The sequence below is a fragment of the Streptopelia decaocto genome (assembly GCF_964273445.1).
Source record: "Streptopelia decaocto genome assembly, chromosome: 1".
NCBI classification, from domain to species: Eukaryota; Metazoa; Chordata; class Aves; order Columbiformes; family Columbidae; genus Streptopelia; species Streptopelia decaocto.
The window spans coordinates 144245403-144264639 of record NC_138663.1 but is presented as its reverse complement, the minus strand read 5'-3'; the positions used below and the strand labels follow the sequence as shown (position 1 = coordinate 144264639).

At 41.3% G+C, this 19237-nt stretch overlaps 1 protein-coding gene across 1 annotated transcript in view; it reads left to right on the top strand.

The window, feature by feature from the left end:
* AFF3 (ALF transcription elongation factor 3) overlaps positions 1 to 19237 on the top strand; it is a gene marked incomplete at its 3' end in the record, with an annotated part of 327228 nt that overhangs the window by 267876 nt on the left and 40115 nt on the right. The window contains exon 10 of the mRNA XM_082057341.1: positions 11749 to 11914. Coding sequence (XP_081913467.1) covers positions 11749 to 11914 — 166 coding nt within the window. The remainder of the gene's footprint in view (positions 1 to 11748; positions 11915 to 19237) is intronic.

Sequence of the window (19237 nt, the reverse complement as noted above, 5' to 3'; positions counted from 1 at the left end):
CAAAACATATGAGATATGGATTGAAAGGTATATTGGAAGATATAAGTTTAACTACATAAGGACACAGCATGGTGTAAGACCATTTTTTTTTATTAAAATGTCATACAATTCTAGTGCTTTTCCTACTAGTTGGTAACACATTTCACAGAAATACAGGATTGATAACATCCTGCAGGAGGCTGCAGCTGGGGAGACGCTGAGCCCAGACATGTTGGTACCGCATTCTAGATTAATAAAGCAAATAAAATTATATTTGCTTTGTAATTTATTTCTGCCTCCTCTCATCATCTGTGTGTGTATGAACAAACCTCAAGTTTGCTCTCTATGGATGACATCTAATGAAGGATTCAATTCACATTTGTTTTTTCCTTTGAATTGTAAAGTGCAATTTATATAATTCTATCTTAACATAGATTTATATATTTGTGCTTATCTTATATATTCATTGTTTTCCACAGGCCATCTTAATACATTATAATTGAGGAATACACAGTAAAGGTTACTAGTAGGGGCCACTCTCTTATTTTAAAATCCTTCATAAGTATCTGCACACCATATTGCCGTGGTACAGTGGGTCAGATCCTGATACTGTCACTAGACAAACCATTCCTGCTCTTCATGAGTGCTTCTGGGTACTCCAATCCAAGCTGTAAAATGTGATGCTACTAAGCCAGAACAAGGGGTCAAGAATCTGAGCCTCATCAGAATGGGAGAAGTTTTTTTCTCAGTGGCTTAGACCACTGAAAACCTGAGGCTGCACCACAGGTAAATATTTGACAACTGAATATTTGACAAGCATCCTTTATTTTGAGCTGGTATGTCAATAATAGGTAAACAGAACATCCTGGGCAACTCTTGCTAAAAACGTACTAAAATAGTTTTGCAGGTTGCTGGAAAACAGGCTACACTTACATCAGAATGGAGAATAGAAGAACCTTTTACAAGACTTAAAATAATCTCAAACTAATTAGCTTTTAACATCCTCTCTGCTACAATTCTGGTCTTTATTATCTGTTCTGCTTGCCATTCCTGAGTCTGCCTAATGTCTTCTGTAGAACAACTATGCATTTTTTCCAGGCATTTGTCATTTCTTGAAACATATAAAAGCGAGCACTTGGATTCAACTAACAGACCATCTAAATGCTGCTCTGCATGGGGAGTGATATATGCTGACAAGGAGTAGAAGTCAAATTTTCTTTATATGCTTCTTTATGGTGAGCCAACCTACTTAAAGCAAGCTCCTTCTCAAAGCAGCATATTGATTAGAGCTGACGGGCCGAAAAGACCTTTGGGAGACAACAGAATATGGCTTGAGTCAAAGAGTAACACTAAAGCTGGCAGCAGCAACATTAAGAGTCAGTAAAACCTGAGAGAGTTTGTCTCACGCTGAAATTTATTGCACCCATTTGGACAGCCATTACGGTAGTTAGCAATTTTATCTGCACAAGTTCATCTGTATTTGGACTCTGGGAGCTTAGCGAGAGGTCTTGCAAGGCAGAACCGCAGGCATGGCCCTGCTGACGGAGGCAAAAGACTGCCGGGCTGAAGCGAGGTACAGCCGTGTCTGAAAATCACAAAAGGCTGTGCACGACATGAGTTATGTTGACAGTAACTCTGAAATAAGGTGATGGTAGGCCAGTGCAGACAAGGATTTTCTTGGTCTGTACTGTGATGGTTGTCTTCTGCGGCTTGATGAAGCTGTCACTCACAAGCCAAAATTGCCATTTTCTTGGCTAGAAATACATCTATACTTCATGATTTAGGAAATAAGGGAAGAAAAGCAACACCCAGGCTAATTTCCAGACAAGTGGTATCAAATTATACTGAGGAGACATTCTGAGGATGGTGGATTGATGCCACTCTACAGAACTCTTTGCATTGCTTCTTTGCCTAACCTAGTTTCTGAAACTAACATGACTGATGTTCCATATCATCAATGATGATCTGTTCCAATGCTTTGGGGTTTTTTTGCCTTTATCTTCACAACTTCTCTACCAGCGGGTTGTCACCTTCCCCACCAAAGACCAAGCCACTGGAATCACCTTCACAATGTTAGTGGAGGATCTATTCCTGAGATGAGTAGTACTGCTATCATTGAATCTGACAGGGGACCAGCTTTTAGTAGTTCTCTTTTGAAACAGTGGAGTACTGAGCTGAGAGTGGATATAGATCTTCATATTGCATCCACCTCCAGTCTTTAGGACACATGGAGAGAGCTGACTGAACCCTGAAAGGGAAATTATGAAGAAGAGTCTGAACTAAACCTTCCATGCTTCCCATACAGATTACAAGGCACATAGTGTTGGGCATACCAGGCATCCTGTTTAAGCAATCCTTACTATCCTAGATTCCCAAGGGAGGTAGGAATCTCCAGACAGCATTTTTGAGTGCTGAAGTGAGGCCCCCTTGTAAATTAGGGACAGAAATACTGTGTGTCTACCAACCTGCTATCCTCAACCCCACTTGCCAGCTATATCAAGATCTGCCCAAGAGGGTCCTATTCTCCCATGATTTAACTCAGCTGCATTCTTTTTTAGTCTTTTTAAGCCCTGCACAATAGGTGGACTCCTGACTATTGAGTCACAAAACTTATTTGTTCACAAAGTCAGAAAACTGGCTTGATTGAAGTGTTCAGGTGACCATCCAGTTGACCTTTAAAAAGTCCTTATTCCTTGTCACTGTTTACACTCTGTATTTCCATTCACCCCTCATTAAATTAGAGCCTTTCTTCCTATTTTCATTGATTTCAGGTGTAGCTTCCTATTTTTTATTTTGCCAAAGCACAGGGATTAGCTGTCATATGTGACATCAAGATTTTGTGAAAAAGGGACCCCTATGAAGCTCTTCCTCTCTCTTGAAGGTCCAGAAGTCATTCTTCAAATAGTAGGATTCAGCATCTTGGGTGCTTCCCTGTGACCAAAAGAACTTGTGCAGAGCTTCATGGCATTTTACTTTCACATTAACCCACTCCAATGAGACCTTCTGACAGCTGAGCCCTGAGCTGCTGTTCTGTATCTGACTTTACCAGGCAATCCAAAAAAATGCAGGCATGTTTTTAACACGTTTTAACAGGAAGTGGAACAGAGCTCATCTCTAGTGGTATTTACCTTCTTCAGTGAAGCTGATTAATCTGATCTCCCTTGGGCAAATGAACTCATGTTCTCTGGAGACCACTGACAATTGTATGCAGCAACTCCTGATGCTGCCAGGTAAGGAACTTCCTCAAAGCGATGTGGGGAGACAGGTAGAAAAGGGAAAGATTGGAAAGTAGCAGTGTCCAGAAGAACACACTTGGTTATTACAAGGAGTAAATGAGTGCCAGAAAGACATCCAAAGCTTCGGTATTATTTGATATGGAAAAACTATGCCTGACCACAGTTTCAGCCACTAGTATCATATATGTACAAGTGCTCAAAGGAGTCCTTTTTCCTTCTTGCAAAGTCTGTCTAGGTTTCTTACCCTTCCCTGGGCCTTTTGCAATGAAAAAAAGATCTGATGTGAGGGCTAGATTCCTAGAGGAGAAGAGGAAAGGGTATACCTCCCAAGAGAGTCCTTTGAGTAATGTTGCTTCTGGAGTATGGTTGTCACTTTTAGCCACCATGAAGGAGAACCTTCACATAGTGAGGTCATTAAAGGTCAAAAAAAAGCATGTGTTCTACATTCACTTCCAGACATGTAATTCAAAGACTGTCTGATTTCAACCCAGAGGCAGAAGCTGGTCTCGACCAGAAAACAGAGGGAATCTCAAATAGAAAGTTCCTAACATGACCAAACTGATGAAGAAAAGAGAGAAAAATAAAATTTCTGAGGTACATATGAAGGAAAACACACAAAAGCCATTGCCTTTGGTCTCAGGGGGAAATCAGAAGTGATGTTGTCTGACTGAATCTTCTCAACAACTTCATCCATTTAGCATTCATTTCTGCCCTCCCTTTTCCCCAAAAAAGTCTCTGTAGAAATGGTTTCCTGATTTCTCACTGGAGACAGGAGGGTGGCTGTTCACAGGCTATTCTCAAAGCTGTTCATCATTCTCCAGGCCATTGGCCAAGGGCATGTTCCAAGGATAGTGTAGGACACATAGGCTGTGCCTGTCACTTTTCCTTTTCAAGTCACTGTACTTCGAGCCATTAAGAGACTAATTATACTACCAAGGTAAAAGGACTCTAGCCCTCCTCTTCTACTAAAGGGTTAACTTTTCTGGACCGGGGAGTGTCCCTTCTTGTATTCAGCTGATGCAAGGTCAACGACAAACACACCGAGGAAGTCAGAGTTGCTTTATTTTTCTTGCGAGCAGGTCAAATAAAACACTGCTGATGCTCCATTTATCTGGAGCGACAAGCAAACACTTGGCAGCGGTGGAAAGCATACACTGGGATCTGGCACCAGGCTTCTCACACAGCTGTCAGCCCACTGACGGATCACTTCATCCCCACGCTAATGCTGCTCCAGGTCTATTGGACCCTTTCATCTCAGATATCCCAGTACATGCTCCTTCTGACAGAGCTATTTATACAGAGATGTCACTATTAATTGTTATGTAGCGTTGTATGTTGGGAGGGTTTTTTCAGCCAAGTTTTTTTTTTCAGTGGTTTTCCCTTTCCTACCATATTCCTTCAAGGTGGGAGCTGTGATTTTGCTGCTTCCAGTATCATCCAGTCCTTAAGAGATACCCTGTTGTCAGACTGAATTTCCTTGAGGGTTTTTTGTATGCGTGTGTGTCTGAGCTTCATAGCTTGTTTTTCTAAACAGCCTTTCCTATCAAATTGCTTTTCTTTGGTGACTATTCTGGCAATTAAGCTGCAATCACACAGGGCACACCTGACTCTCTGAAGAGACCCGATTTACCTTAGGTTTGCATTATAAGATGATACTTGTAGTCTTGTCAGCACAAACTACTTAAGCAACTCCCAAGGACAGTGTTAAAATACAGGTGGAGTCTATGAACTCTGTTGTTGGCAGCTGTGCTTTATTAGTTGCGCTGTGCAAAGGTGGTGCGGCTAAGGTAATGCAGTGCTTTCACAGAAGCATTATATATTGTGACAAGCCAAATAACCTCCAGGACTCTCACTCATCATGACTCACATTTCATACCTCATCTATTATAGATATGAAAACATTTCTCTGTTTCCTAAAGATATTAATAGACTCCTGGGAAATCGTTTACCTGGAGAAAGGGAAGTGCCCAGCCTCATTTTTTTTTGTGTGTTCCAGCTCGAAGAGCGGATCATGGCAGGGCTAGCTGCTTTTTTTTTTGTTAGTGAACAATAGTTTTTCACAATGGGTAACTGTAAAGAACTCAGGCAGTTAATTGGTTTCATGCTCTCAGTTAGCAAAGGTACAAAAACATAAATTTGTGTCACTTCCATCCTGTGTTTGGAACAAGGATATCCAAGTGCTTTTTAAAGAACAATGAAGGACGTCTCCTAACACACTGATGGTAGGCAAGTTCAGTCATCCCCATTTATGGTGGTGACTGAAGCCCTGGAAGGACTGGCTGATCTGGTGATTCAGACTTGACATGGCACAGGTGAGACTAGAGCAGAGGCTCCTTACACTCACATTTGTACTTTAAGTACAGTACCAGCCTTCATATTTTAAACCATGGAGGTTATCTGGCTGTCCTCGGACGGGTGCATATTCTAGAGTTTGTGGTATCACCTCCCTTTACTCAGCATGATTTTGGCCTGAAACAAATGGACGGCATCTGCATTCATTCTGTAGGCTATCCTTATGGTGCTGTTTCTTGGCATTCTAGAGTTGCCTCAGAAAATATCCCCATATGTTCTGTTACAACACTGGGACAGCCTGATCTGCAAGTCCAGGATAGACCCTAGTGGTAAGCATGCTTCAGATGTCTCTGCTGAAACAGAATTTGAAAAATACACAGGGACAGCAGCAAGAAGTGGGCATTTCTGTTGCTTCTGTGATTCATTCACAATTATCGACACAGGAATTCCCTACTGTGTGCATGGGAGATATGCAACATCTTCAGTGCCAAGTAGCAAAGATAATTATACAGATCTTGGCACGATGTTCTCAGTTTGTGCTTTGAGGAAGCACTGTGTGGAATTGCTTCTCACAACAAAAGGATAAAGGGTATTTCCATAGAAGACCTTTGCTGGGTTTTAGCTTGGCTTCAAGGGAAGAAGGAAGTGGTGTTTCAGATACTTTAATCTGGAGGAAAAATATGGACTCTGCCAACAGAGCTTCTTTAAACCATGGAATATGTTTTCATCCCTGAGTTTGAAATGTCATTTCAGAGTCTTGGTCAGATTTACTGTTGGATTTAAATCAATGTGTCCCAATTGAAGTCAGTGGGGCTATGACAGTTTATACCAGCCATGGGAGTGGTGTCTGTTTCAGAGTATTGTTTTCCCACAATTGGCCTTGATCTTCCAGACAGTGATAGATTTTCTGGGTATTTCAAATACTGCAAGCATTCATGCAGCCTTTCCTAGGATTTTCTCTGACGTTTGTGGCATCTATGAATTCAGATCACCTTCTCCATGTTTACCTCTCATTGTTGACAATGTGATTCCTAATTGTGTCATTTTTTTATTCAGGTCAGCTCTTCACACTAATTGTTGCATTCTTCTTTCATATGGGGAGCCTGAACCACTTGGTAGTTGCGCAGTGCTTGGTAGATGGTACCGTAGGCTGAGATTTAGAAGAAAAATAGATGATCACAGCTATGAACATGACACTGGCTAAATATTGTCCCATCTTCAGACACAAAAACAAATATAGCAGATAGTGTCTGATAGTGTTACTGAGCTTTTTGATAAGAAGGCTCTGGATACAATTCTTGCAAAGTGAAATTACACAGACTGACTGGTCTCCAAAATACGAAGCATGAGCATTTGCCTAGCCTTTGTTGTGGCTGGAAAAGTATTTCAGAGGCTCACTCTGATATGTTTTCTTGGCACAGCCTTTTCTTCAAGGCCTCATCCTCCCTTGCCTTGCATTCTTGGTAATCATTCCTACCTGTGTAAAGTGGGTATAAAGTGCCTTCATCTTGTAACGCATTGAACAATTGGATCACAAATTCTTCAGGATTGGAGGGATTTTTCTCTTTTGAATCCATTTATTATTGTCACCGAATAATTGGTAACAAACTACATCTGTCTTGTACCTTGTTCAGGCATCCATGCTGTCTGCCTATGAAATGCAGAGACTGAACTCCTGCAATGCAGCGAATGCTTACCTGCCCAGGAACTTCTCATGGCCAGTGCTGAACACCATGATTTATTATCATGGAAAGTCGTGCAGCTCTAAGCAGCAGCTTAATATGAAGCATAGAGTAGGACCCAGATCCAGTGTGATTAACCTCAAGAGGTCTCCTGAGGGCCACTGAGGCAATCTGATTTGGGAATCTCTCTCCACTGACTGAATAGAAAATGTCTGCACTTTGCCCCACAAATGTTTAAACCACCTTGGTGTTGTTCAAAGGCTGGCCATGGCCATGCAGTCTGATGGAGCTAATAACAAGTCCCACCACAACTAACATCTCAGGCTCCTCCAGGGAGTCAGGTAACTCCACCTCTCAACTTGCATCACAACTTAGTTTGAGCAGAGAAGAAATATTCATCTCCCCAAATCGCTGTGTTTCTGAACCAGGACATCTGAGTTGTGCAGGAAAATAGGCTGTTGGAGACTTGAATGGTATTTAGGTGCCCAAGTCCCATGAAACCAGGATGATGGGAGATATCTGATCAGAAACTTCGGATGGTGTGTTGGTTTTTAAGTGGTCTCATTACTGAACTTCTGGCAACTTTACAAGGCATTTACTCTCTCTTAAGTCAGAGATTGCATGTTCTGATCAAGGGCTTTAAAGAAAAGTGGTTCTTATCCAAATTGTTGTTTAATTGCTTAAAATAAAAATATCATTTCTATGATGTAGTAATTAATTCTAGGGCATAAGCCAGTAGCAAAATATGCACAAATGTTATGTGCCACAGTCATTAAAATGTAAATCGATTTTTTATTTTGACTGTGTGATCTTGCTTACATACTTTAGAAAGATCAGTCCAAAATGGAAGTCACCAATTTAAAATAATGGTCATTTTTTAATAAGAATGCATGAAGAAACATGTAGCTGTTTTCACTCTGGCCACTATAATAGCATGAGGATCCTTATAAGAATATGCTATATTTAAAATGGAAAAAGTAGAAGTGGCACAGGAGACTTCAACAGTATCAGCATAAAATGGAAAATATTGTAATGTTGTTAATTTTTTGTAGTATATTGGCTACCATTAGAGCAGCAAACATAGATTTCCAGATGTTTGTGAAGAGTCCAACAGTTGTATTTTATATCTATAGCTGTAGTAACAATTTCTATTCAGCAGCCTAGAAAAATATTTCATGTCACAACAGGAAAGAAATATTACTGTGGGGTTTTTTTCTCCCTCATCCCCTGTTCAGCAATTCTGAATACTTCAGTCGATGCCAAACAAAAATGATGGTTTAAAAATTAAGACCACAGTCACTAGGGGCAGGACATAAATGTGCAGATGTTTTGTGATGTTGAAGAACTTTTCAGGCAACAGTCACAATGATGTGGAGAGGATTGGAAATCCATCAGAGTCGGACACTGTCAAAAGCATTCCCCAAGCTACACTGTCAGAAAAGGCAGTTACCTTTTCATGTTCCCTTAAGAAAAAAAAAATGAAGGAAAAAAATCAAAACCAGAAAACCTACAGACAATAGCCTTCCTATAGCTCTCACTATTTTATTAGCAAGGGATTGACTGTAATCTGTTAATATAAGTGAGCAACTTATTTCTAGAATTTACTGTGCAATAAGTGGAAAAACTGTATTGTCCCAAAGCAGTTAACAAAGCATCAATTTTCCTTCTCTGGGAAGGGAAATTTTTACAAACTTCAAGCTGTTTCTGTTTCAGGCACCTCTGTGCCTTAAAGCTGTTATAGAAGTGAGTGCCCAAAAATCTTGTGTTTACCACACCTACCTGAATAGACAAAGAGACATCATGAATAACAGCAAAAATAGCAGAGCGTGGATTTTTTAAAAGCACTAGTTGTAATTGGTATATTTAATGTCCAGGCATGATGACAGACCGCTAAGCCTCCAAAGAGCTGACAGGTACTTCTGCAAACATGCGTGTAGCACTGAGCTATCCTGCTGGAGTATAGAATTATAGAATCATAGAATAGTCTGCATTGGAAGGGACCATCAAAGGTCACCTACTCCAACCCCCGTGCGATGAGCAGGGACATCTGCAACTAGATCGAGTTGCTCAGAGCCCCGTCCAGCCTGGCCTGGAATGTCTCCAGGGATGGGGCATCTCCCACCTCTCTGGGAAACCTGGGCCAGTGTTTCACCATCCTCAGTGTAAAAAATTACTTCCTCATGTCTCACCTGAATCTTCCCTCATTTAGTTTAAAACCATTACCCCTTGTCCTATTGTAACATAGCATGAGCTTTTACTGTTGCCTCTCTCTACTGCTTGATGGTTACAAGGATGGAAATACAGGTCAAATATACATGGATGTCAGATCCTCCCTCTCCCGTTTGTTTTACTTAATTAGTGAGGTGAGATCACAGGTGAGGTTTCCTGCACCATCTGGCCCTGCTGCGCCTTGCAAGGTGCAGAAGGCTCTCCAACAGTGGCACAGTTCCTCAAGCAACCAGAGGCTCTCTGGAGCAAGAAAGCCATGGGCAGCTGTGCTGCTTCCTAGCAAAAGGCAAGGGGGATGCTATAAATAAAAGCAATGTGGTGGGAGTACTGGCTTGTGCAAGACAGGTGGTCCAGTGGGGAAAGGTTGGCATATGTTAGGGGAGGCAGCCATGGGGAATCATGGATTTGAAACTGCATCTCTGATGGCCTGGCCTCCTTTCAAAGCCCCAGAAATTGCCTGTCCTATGTGGCTTCTGTCAGGTGTCAGGTACGAGTTTTCAGGAATGAAATGCACCATTAGCAGGTAAAGACAATTCACTGGGTGCAACATAGCAGAACTGTAATTAATTATTAGATATTATTTCTCACAAAATGCATCTCCGAGATCATGTTGCGTTAGCCACAGTATTGGACTGATGGAGCATAAACACGGATAATAATAAACACTGGTGAATGGAGTTGGGAAGAGATAGTTATTAGGGTGCCGGTCTGTTTTGTGTGGGGTTTATTTAACAGTCTCATTAATGATCTGGAAAAGGAAGTGAATAACCATTTAATTAAGTTTGCGTTTGATACTAAATTAGAAGTTGCTGCAGACAGCTCTGAGGGCAGAGAAATAAATCAAAAGGAGCTAGAAGCATGCGTGGTAAAGAAGAAAATGAGATCTGGTATGAAGGAAAAAAAAAAAAGAGCAAGCTAATCTCTCTGGAAGAAAATAATCTAAAAAGTAGCTATCAGTGGACAAATTCTAGAGAAAGCAGTGTTGAAAGAGATGTAGGACTGTTAATGGGCTATATATTCCATCACAACTCGGGTATATGTTTACAGAAGAAATGCATTGAGGAGCAGGAACGTAATAGCCCTTCATTGTAGGGCTCTAGTGAGAACCCATCTATAATACTGCACTCTGTTTTGGGCGTCCTGTTATCAGAGAGATATAGACAAATTGGAATGAGTTCAGAAAAGAGCCATAAAAATGATCCCATATCCCTGGAGATAATGACTTACAAAGAAAGATCAGAAGAAGTAGATGTGTAAGGTCTTGTCTGAAAGATGACTGAAGTAGGGCAGGAAAACAGTCTGCAAATACGTGAAAGCAAAAAGGGAGGAGGACAATTTATCATAGTAACTATTAGTAATAGGATGAAATAATAAGTAACAACAATAAATTTTAAAAGGGCAACTTCAGGTTGAGAAATTTCTGACAGTGGAATTTGGGTTAGTTTGCAGAGAAGTTTCCCAGGGGTAAAAGTAAAAGCTGCATTCAAGTCATTTAAAATCAAATTGGACAACTCACTAGAAAATGCACCCTGCTATAGGGAACAATCTTCCATGGCCTGGGGAATAAGCTGGATGACTTAATAGGACATTTCACACTCAAGTCTTTATGACTGTGATATTTTTAATATGCATGGTCAACTATTTCAGGAAAGTATACATTTCTTCTGCTGTCAGGCCTGATAATACAAACACTTGCATGCAAACATAACTTTTGAGATGGCAAGTAGCTCTGCTGACAGCACGGCACTGCTGACATGCAAAAATACAAGCCTGAGCTTTTCAAGTTTTTGCAGGATCAGAGTCTTAGATCTTGCAGTTGTCGATATCAGGATGGTATATACAGGTAACCACATCATTTATGGGTAGGTGAAAAAGTGTGCAGAACAAAAGATGGGGGTTGGAAGCTCCAGTGAGGATATATTATTATTTTTATTGTTATTGCTCTTACTACTTATAAATGACCAATACTGCAGAGTTCAACTCAGTTTCTTAACTGTTCACTTTTTCCATCTCCAGCTTTCACCTCTGTGCAGAGTGTTCATTAGGCACTGTAAGACTGCTTTCTGGACTCTATTTTTTTTAACATTTGGTATTTAAAATATATCCTAAAATATCTTTTGAATAAGAAAAGGGACAAGCTGAAGTAAAAACCTGATCTCTCAGATGACGAAGAGGTGGCAAAGGCCATTTGTTAGCGGCAGAGACAAGCTCACAGGCTTTCAGACAGGTATGCTCCCTAAAACGCCATCGTGTTACATGGGGGTTTTTTGTGTTCTTGTTTCCTTCTGTTCCCTCTCCCCTCCCCGGTGGGCTGCGTGTGGGGCTGGCAGCCTGGTGGTGCCACCATCCAACACCCGAGCCTCAGGACTCTCCAGCAAGGGGTCGAGCAGCAGCAGCTCCAGTGAATCCGAGACCAGCTCCGAGTCTGACTCCGAGAGCGAAAGCAGCTCCAGCGAGAGTGACGGCAGCAAGCCCTCGCATTACTCCAGCCCAGAGGTAAGGGCTTCTGCTCTTTATGATTTAGGGCAACAATCTGTTATTACACCCACTCAGACCTTTTTTCCAGCCAAGCCAACACAAGGAAGCTGTGGGGTGATGCACAAAAATATGGAAGAGCAAGGCCCCGGGGATACTCCTCCTGGCATGCTGTGAAATGCAAGTGCCTGGGGATCCTGGGCAGATTAAAGCATTTGAAATAAAAATGAAGAGAGAGAAAGAAAGAAAGAAAGAAATAACCCTGTGATATTTTCTTCAAATTGGAGGTGTGTGGAGCTCCTTTCAAGGCTCACAGCTTGCTTGAAGTTTTATGCAACTCCAGCTCCATAGCAATGGCTTGCTCAGTGCCTAAGTCCTGATGTGGGCTCCCAGTACTGCAAGGGAACTAAAGGCTTCTCTACACAGGGAAGCTATTATAAAATCAGTTTGAGGGTGGATTTTTAAAGCAAAACAGTTGTTTTTCGCTCACGCACTTAGCTCACCTCGCTCTCTAAGTGAATTATTCTCTTCTACTGCTGCCTTTGTGTGATTTATTTTAATCCACCTCCAAAATGGACTAAACTGAATTACTCATGGTGCAAAACATTAAGCCCAAACTTGTCATCTGCAAAGCCAGTACTGAAAATTTCAACATGTAGACAAAACGTTGCCAAATCACAATTAAGCTGCCAGTGCTGTACCACCTTCTGCTTTCACCTCTGCAGAGTGCTCACCAGGCACGACAAGGCTGTTTTCTCAGCTCTGCTTTTCTACCAAGAGTGACATTTTTACAGGTTTTGGTCAATACACACCTTTAGTATAAAACTGTGAACTCCACAGCCACATCACACACATAAATGTATGTAAAAATATTCAAAAATCTAGCAGCAAGATTGTAAATACACATGAAATACAGTCAGTGTATTTTCCTATTCCTCATAAAGCATCAAATCACCAGACTCTCTGCCCCAAAACTATGCCTCACCTATTCTCCCACCCTGAAAAATTATACTGAATAGCCAGCAAGCCTTTCTTTATCTTTTTCTTGGTTATTTGGGGCCATGTTTCCTATCAGGCAACATGCAGCACTCACAGAAAAATCCTTAATATATTTTTCTCAGGTTCTGTCACTTTTGTTCCCTTATTTAACACTTATCTTCCTTTCTGTCTTTCCTTTACAGTACTTTCAGATCCATTTCCAGTTAATTTTCCTCTCACCTTGTCCCTTTCCTAAATCTCTCTCTCTGCTTCTCTTTCATTTTGTCTCTATTCTCTTCCTTCCAGTCTCTCTTCCCTGTTGCGCTCCTTGCGCTACCCCATGAATTATTTCCCATTCTGAGCTTTCTCATCTGACCCGTTAAGACCTTCTTCTCTCTCTGCCTAATTCCCCACTGGAATTAGTGCAGAGATCTCACGCTCAGTCTCTCTGCTCCCTGCGCGATCTCAGAAGGTGGAAGAAAAGGGACAAAGAGAAGAAAGAGAAGGAACCATTGTGGGGGAAGGAAATATGAGATTAAAGCAGGAGAAGCAAAGTACCCAGGAAGGGAGGAATGTTTACTATCTAGGCAGATACCCATGTTGCTTGGACCTGAGAGCAGCAATTCCTCAGGGAATGTGCGAACTTAATTAACTGAGGCAGGTCATGGATTTCATAAAGTCATGGAAACATGGAGGAAGTGCCTCCTCTTCAACGTTTTATACGTATCCTCTTGAGATCTGTGGAACTACTTTTGTACAGAGCCTGAGTTACCAGTGATCATTGTCACGAAACAGCTGCACTGCTCCAACAGATTGCTTGTCTCTTTGCATTATATTTGTGTGGCTTGCCTTCTAGGACACGCTGTACAAAACATGCTTATACAAAAATGTAAATGACTCAAAATGTGATGGCTGCAGTGGTTTTCATAGGTGATGCCTTGATGGAGAGTGGGAGAGGCCACACAAGGACAGGGTCAGGGTGTCCCAAGGAGGTATGACACCTGTGCTTTCCCCAGGGGCCAGTGCTTTCCCAGGCCCATCATATGACTGATGGCACCAGTTCAGAACGAGCTAATGTGATATCTCTGACTGGAAAGCCCATCTGCTTGGCATAACTTACATTTATGCACCCAGTGAAGCCACGTTTCTAAAGTATATGCCATGTTGTTACCTGGTAAAGGGAGATAGTTCCTTGGAAGCTCTTTAAAGGGAGACCCTGTCCACCTATATTTAAGTAGTGGACTCAGTTCCAATTCTAATCTTAAAATAAATTTAATCTATTGGGTAAGACAGAAGAAGCAAATACATCTGTGATTTGCTTTAGCATAAACTGGTAAATTCAGGTACAGTGAACTTGAGTACTGCAGCATAACGCTGGGCAGAAGATCCATATTTCCAGGTTATGAGGAAGTTAATCTGGAAATCTGCAGATCGTTATGAAGCCTTCATTCTTTTTTTTTTTTTTTTCCATAATCTGAAATATTATATACATATACTCAAAGATTTTAATTTCTAGGACAGTGTGTCTTCTGCATTTGAGGTCATATAGAAATTCAATTGCTGTTTCATTTCTTCTGCATTTTTTTCCTCAGCTCATTTTGAGATCTTTGAGTTGTTCTCAGGTGTCTAAATGCAATTGCCTAGAGTGCAAAAGCAGCTCATTGTAAAGCATACATATAAAATAGATTAGATGAATTGCACCCTAAAAGTGTCTGTTTCTTTCCATTGACTATTTAGAGCCTGTAGTGACTAGCTCAGCTGTCTACACTTTATGTCTGCAGTAAACTAAGAATAATGGCTGAGGTAGAACAGGAGACAACATTCAGACTGGCTTCAGTGATGTGGACAAATTAAAGTGCCTCACGCATTAATGCGAGTAGTTGCAGTTTTGTGGGCTGCCAAACACAAAATTATGAACAAGAGATGGAGGCTTCTATGTCCTGTTTCTTTGCTGAAGTCATGAATTCTTTGCATGACCTTAATTAATGTCAGAAATGAGGACTCTGGAAAAAATGAGATCTTGTCCTTGCAATTATTTCAGATGGTAGGAAAAAAAAAAAGAAGTTGGATGTCAAGTCCGCAGAAAGAGTTACGTTTCCAAAGCTAAGAATTTCATTTGTTTGTTCTTTGTTCCACTGCATTATACTGCAGACCTTTAATAAGGCTGAATCTGCTTAGACAACTGGGAATTACCACTATGCAAAGAGGACCAGATGGGCACAAAGGAAGCAGAGAAGCCATTGCATGGACCAAAGCATCAGTGGCTAGTCAACAGTAACCAAGCCAGGAGAGAGAGATGTCCTGTCCGGGGCCTTGCCAGCCCCATGCATCAGATGCAATCTCCTTTACAGCTTCTGCTGTTGTGACTAGTGCACAACCTTTAAAGTCCTTTCTGATTTTTGAAGGATTCACGTATACTTTTTATCCATGCTAATTCCATCATCTCAGGATATACTCTTTCATCTCAAGTCCCCATGTTGTGACTGGCCAGGTCAAGGCTTTCTCAAGAGCAAAGAGCCACCTCCTGACCACTGTGCATCAAGTCCTTCAAGTGCCTGGATATCAGCACCAGTAGCTGAAAGGTCACTGCCTGGGAATCCCTGCTGTTCCCTCAGGTGCTGTGTGGCAATATACTTTAGCTCGGAAAACAGGAAGAATGTGTGTATCTAACTGGCTAGCTAATCAGTGAGCATGCTTCTGTCACCTCACCAACCTTTCTTCACGGATAGATTTCATTACGGACACAAGGGGAGAAGAACTGTAGTCTGAGGGCTGGAGGCAGGGACGTAAGTTTTCTGTATCTGTCTTGTTTTCCAAAACATTTTTGCTTCCCATCTTAAGTATGTTTTGATTTCCTGACTGGTACACTCAAAAAAGAAGGAGATTTTACCACTAGACCAACTGTAGACAATAATCTTTACCTTTACAAATAGGATTTGTGGGCTTTAGTTGTCTTGTGGACTATGTCTGACAAAGACTATAAACCAAACTCTCCCTTTGCTCCAGAAAACTCTTTGTGGCTGGAGCCACCTCTGACATAATTGTGCACTATGCCTAACATGTGGGAATCCCCCAGTTCTAATTTCATAAAGCTCAAGCAGCAGTGCTAATAGTAGCAATAAAGTAGTAGTAGTAATAATAATAATAGTTTTTTTCATTATCATCATCAACATTATCTATGCCTTAAATACAATGAAAAGGCACCACATTTGTATTGGGATTGCCCTGAATTAAATCTTTGATAGCAGGGCAGCACAAGCAAGTTTTCATAAGGCTAGATTAGTATGTGGTTTTACAATAGGATGAGTGTACTGCAGGCATGACTGGTAGCTCAGTCCTACCCCACAGTGGGCTAAGTACGTGCACGTATTATAGGCTATCTAATTTCTCAATGAAAGTGGCGTCATGCTTCAAGTTTACCATGGTATTAGCTACACTTGAGGTCCCTCTTTGTAATAACAAGCACAGAGTGGCCCCATTACCCTTACATTGTTTCACAGAATCATAAAATCATAGAACGTCCTGAGTTGGAAGGGACCCACAAGGATCATCAAGTCCAACTCCTGTCCCTGCATGTGACAACCCCACAGTTCTCACCATGTGTCTGAGGGTGTTGTCCAGTCTCTGCTTGAACACTGTCAGGCTTGGGGCCATGACACCTCCCTGGGAGCCTGTTCCAGTGCTCCACCACCTTCTGGGGAAAGAACTTTTTCCTAATGTCCAACCTAAATCTCCCGTGGCACATCTTCCTGCTATTCCCTTGGATTCTGTCACTGGTTGCCAGAGAGATCAGGGCCTGCCCCTCCTCCCCTTGTGAGGAAGCTGTAGCTGCCATGAGGTCTCCCCTCAGTCTCCTCTACCCCAGACTGAACAACCCAGTGACTTTAGCTGCTCCTCATACAGCTTCTCCTCCAAACCCTTCGCCAACTTTGTGTCCCTCTTCTGGACACTCTCCAGGAGCTTTATATCCTTTTTATCTTGTGTTGCCCAGAACTGCACACAGTGTTCCAGGTGAGGCCGCACCAGTGCAGAGCAGAGCAGGACAATCACCTCCCTTGCCCGACTGGCAGTGCTGTGCTTGATGTACCGTTTAACAGTCATTTACCCCAGAAAGAGTCATGTTTTGACAAAGGTTTCCTTTGGATGCATGCCACCCGTGCCTCTGGTTGCACTTGTAGCCTTGAAGAGATCTAAGATATATAGACATGCTGTGTGGGAGTCATCCCACCTAAATTTGGGCACTTACACTGTAGATACCTACATCTGCTCATCACCTCAGCCTCCCCTTTACAGTCAGTGAAGAGAAATAGGCATTTTTAGGGCCCAGCTCATCTGGCCTATTTTAGATGTCTATTTCAAGAGGAAATTTTCACACCCCAGAAGAGTAGTCCACTAACTGAAGAAGGAACTTGTTGACTAGCTCATATATAAGTGTCTATGTTGTACAGATGAATCCACCCACAATTTTCCAGGAAGTGTATCACATCCTTCTGTTTCTCAATGAAGCCTGGCACATGTGTATATCTGTGGTGCATTGGTCCCTGAAACTATCTTTGTCTCATAAAGTTTCCTGGTTTGGGTTTTCATGCCAAACCCGTATTTCATTGCAAGTCAGCTTCACCACAGACTGTTATTCCTATTACTGCTGCCCGTCTGGGCACCACCAGCTTTATCCAAATTAAAAACTGCCCAGTTCTCTACGAGGCCTTGAGGGCAGCATATTTCCATGACACAAAAACTAAGGGATGGAGACCATTCTGCTGTCTGATCACTCTGGATATATATTCATATATATTTCCATCCTTACATGCTGCTGAAAACTTCCCACTTTGAGCAAACCAACTCTTCTTCCATAAAATGGTATGTGACATGCTCAGAGAGGTGGTGTGGACTGGAGAATTAGGGATTTTCCTTTTCTCCTGCAAATAAGTGCAGTTAGGTGTGTAAAGTGGACTGGCAAAAACTTTCAAGTTAATTTTACCAATCTCTTTTTTTACCAGGCCTACTCTTCATTCTTGGCTGTTGTGATTTTGTTCTCACGCAAGGCACCTTGCTTTTTAAGTGATTTCAAAGTACAGTACTTTTCAGTTAGAGCAATCAATTGAATAAATTACTTCCAAAAGTGAATTGGCATCACTCATGTACACTGACAATCTCAAATAATCCAAAACTGTATCAGGGCCCAAAATTTGTGAGAAAATTTTTAAAACACTGATTTTTAAAATTTCTATTCTTTTAATGTACCTTATGGTCTGCAGGCTTTTTACTTTTAGCAGACGCATCTTAAGTTTTTTTAGCAGACACATCTTAAGCTTTTTTTCAGCAGCCACAAGGATTTTAATTTTTGTTTTGAAGAAATGTGGATGTGCATCTAAGCCCATTATTCAGAGTGCTGAGGCTTTAATAAAAAATAACAACTGTCCTGAAACCCCTGGCAAAATTAGTAAAGCTAGCAGCATTGTTGATCCTTTTTATTAGACTTCATAGTTGGCTTGTAGGTTGGTGAGACTGTAGTTATTTTGCCTAAATAGCAGACATATCACCTTAGGAAAGTACCACATCACCAAGTTATGACACTGTAGCAGTTAATCACTGTTTTCTGCTAATTTACTGTGATCCCTTGAAATCTGTATTTTGTGAACCACTTTTTTCAGTAATCTCAAGATGCATGAAGAGACAGAGTGGGATGTAACAGAAGAACTGGAAGTTTTTTGTGAACTTTCAAGCTGCCCTCACTCTGCTCTGTACTTATGGGCAGAGATATATTTTTCCCCATGTGCTTCTGATGTACCTCATTTTCTTAAATACACCTGAACAGTGGAAAGACTTACATGTATAGTGAACCTTATTATTGTAAATTCAATATGTGCATAAAGAATGCCATGAAACAAATCTGTCTTTTCAGCACCAATCACCAATTAAAAAAAAAAAAAAAAAAAAAAAGCTGTTTGTTTTACATAAAGGGTTAAGAGTTTTAAAAATATATCTTCACCCAACAGAAATGCTGCCCGTCCATTTTCAAGATTTACAGCTCAGGAAAGAAATTCCTCATGTAAGATATTAGGGAGTATGCTTAAGGAAAAAATAGACTTAAGGCGATCCAGCAAGTTTCCCATAGGTATTGGATAACTTGATAATGAGAGTAAATTAGACACTCTTGAGAGAAGGAATATTTGTATCATATGAATGCCAATGTCCAACTTTTTTGCTTCTTTTAGAAGCCTTTGCTCCCTGTAGAGTGAATACAACCTTTAGTGGTTGATTCTGGAGATGCCCTTGGCTATGCAGGAAACCTGTGTTGCCCTTAGGCACCTCTTTTAAATAAGAAGTAAGAGACTGTCTTAAGTTAAAGGCTATGGATATTCT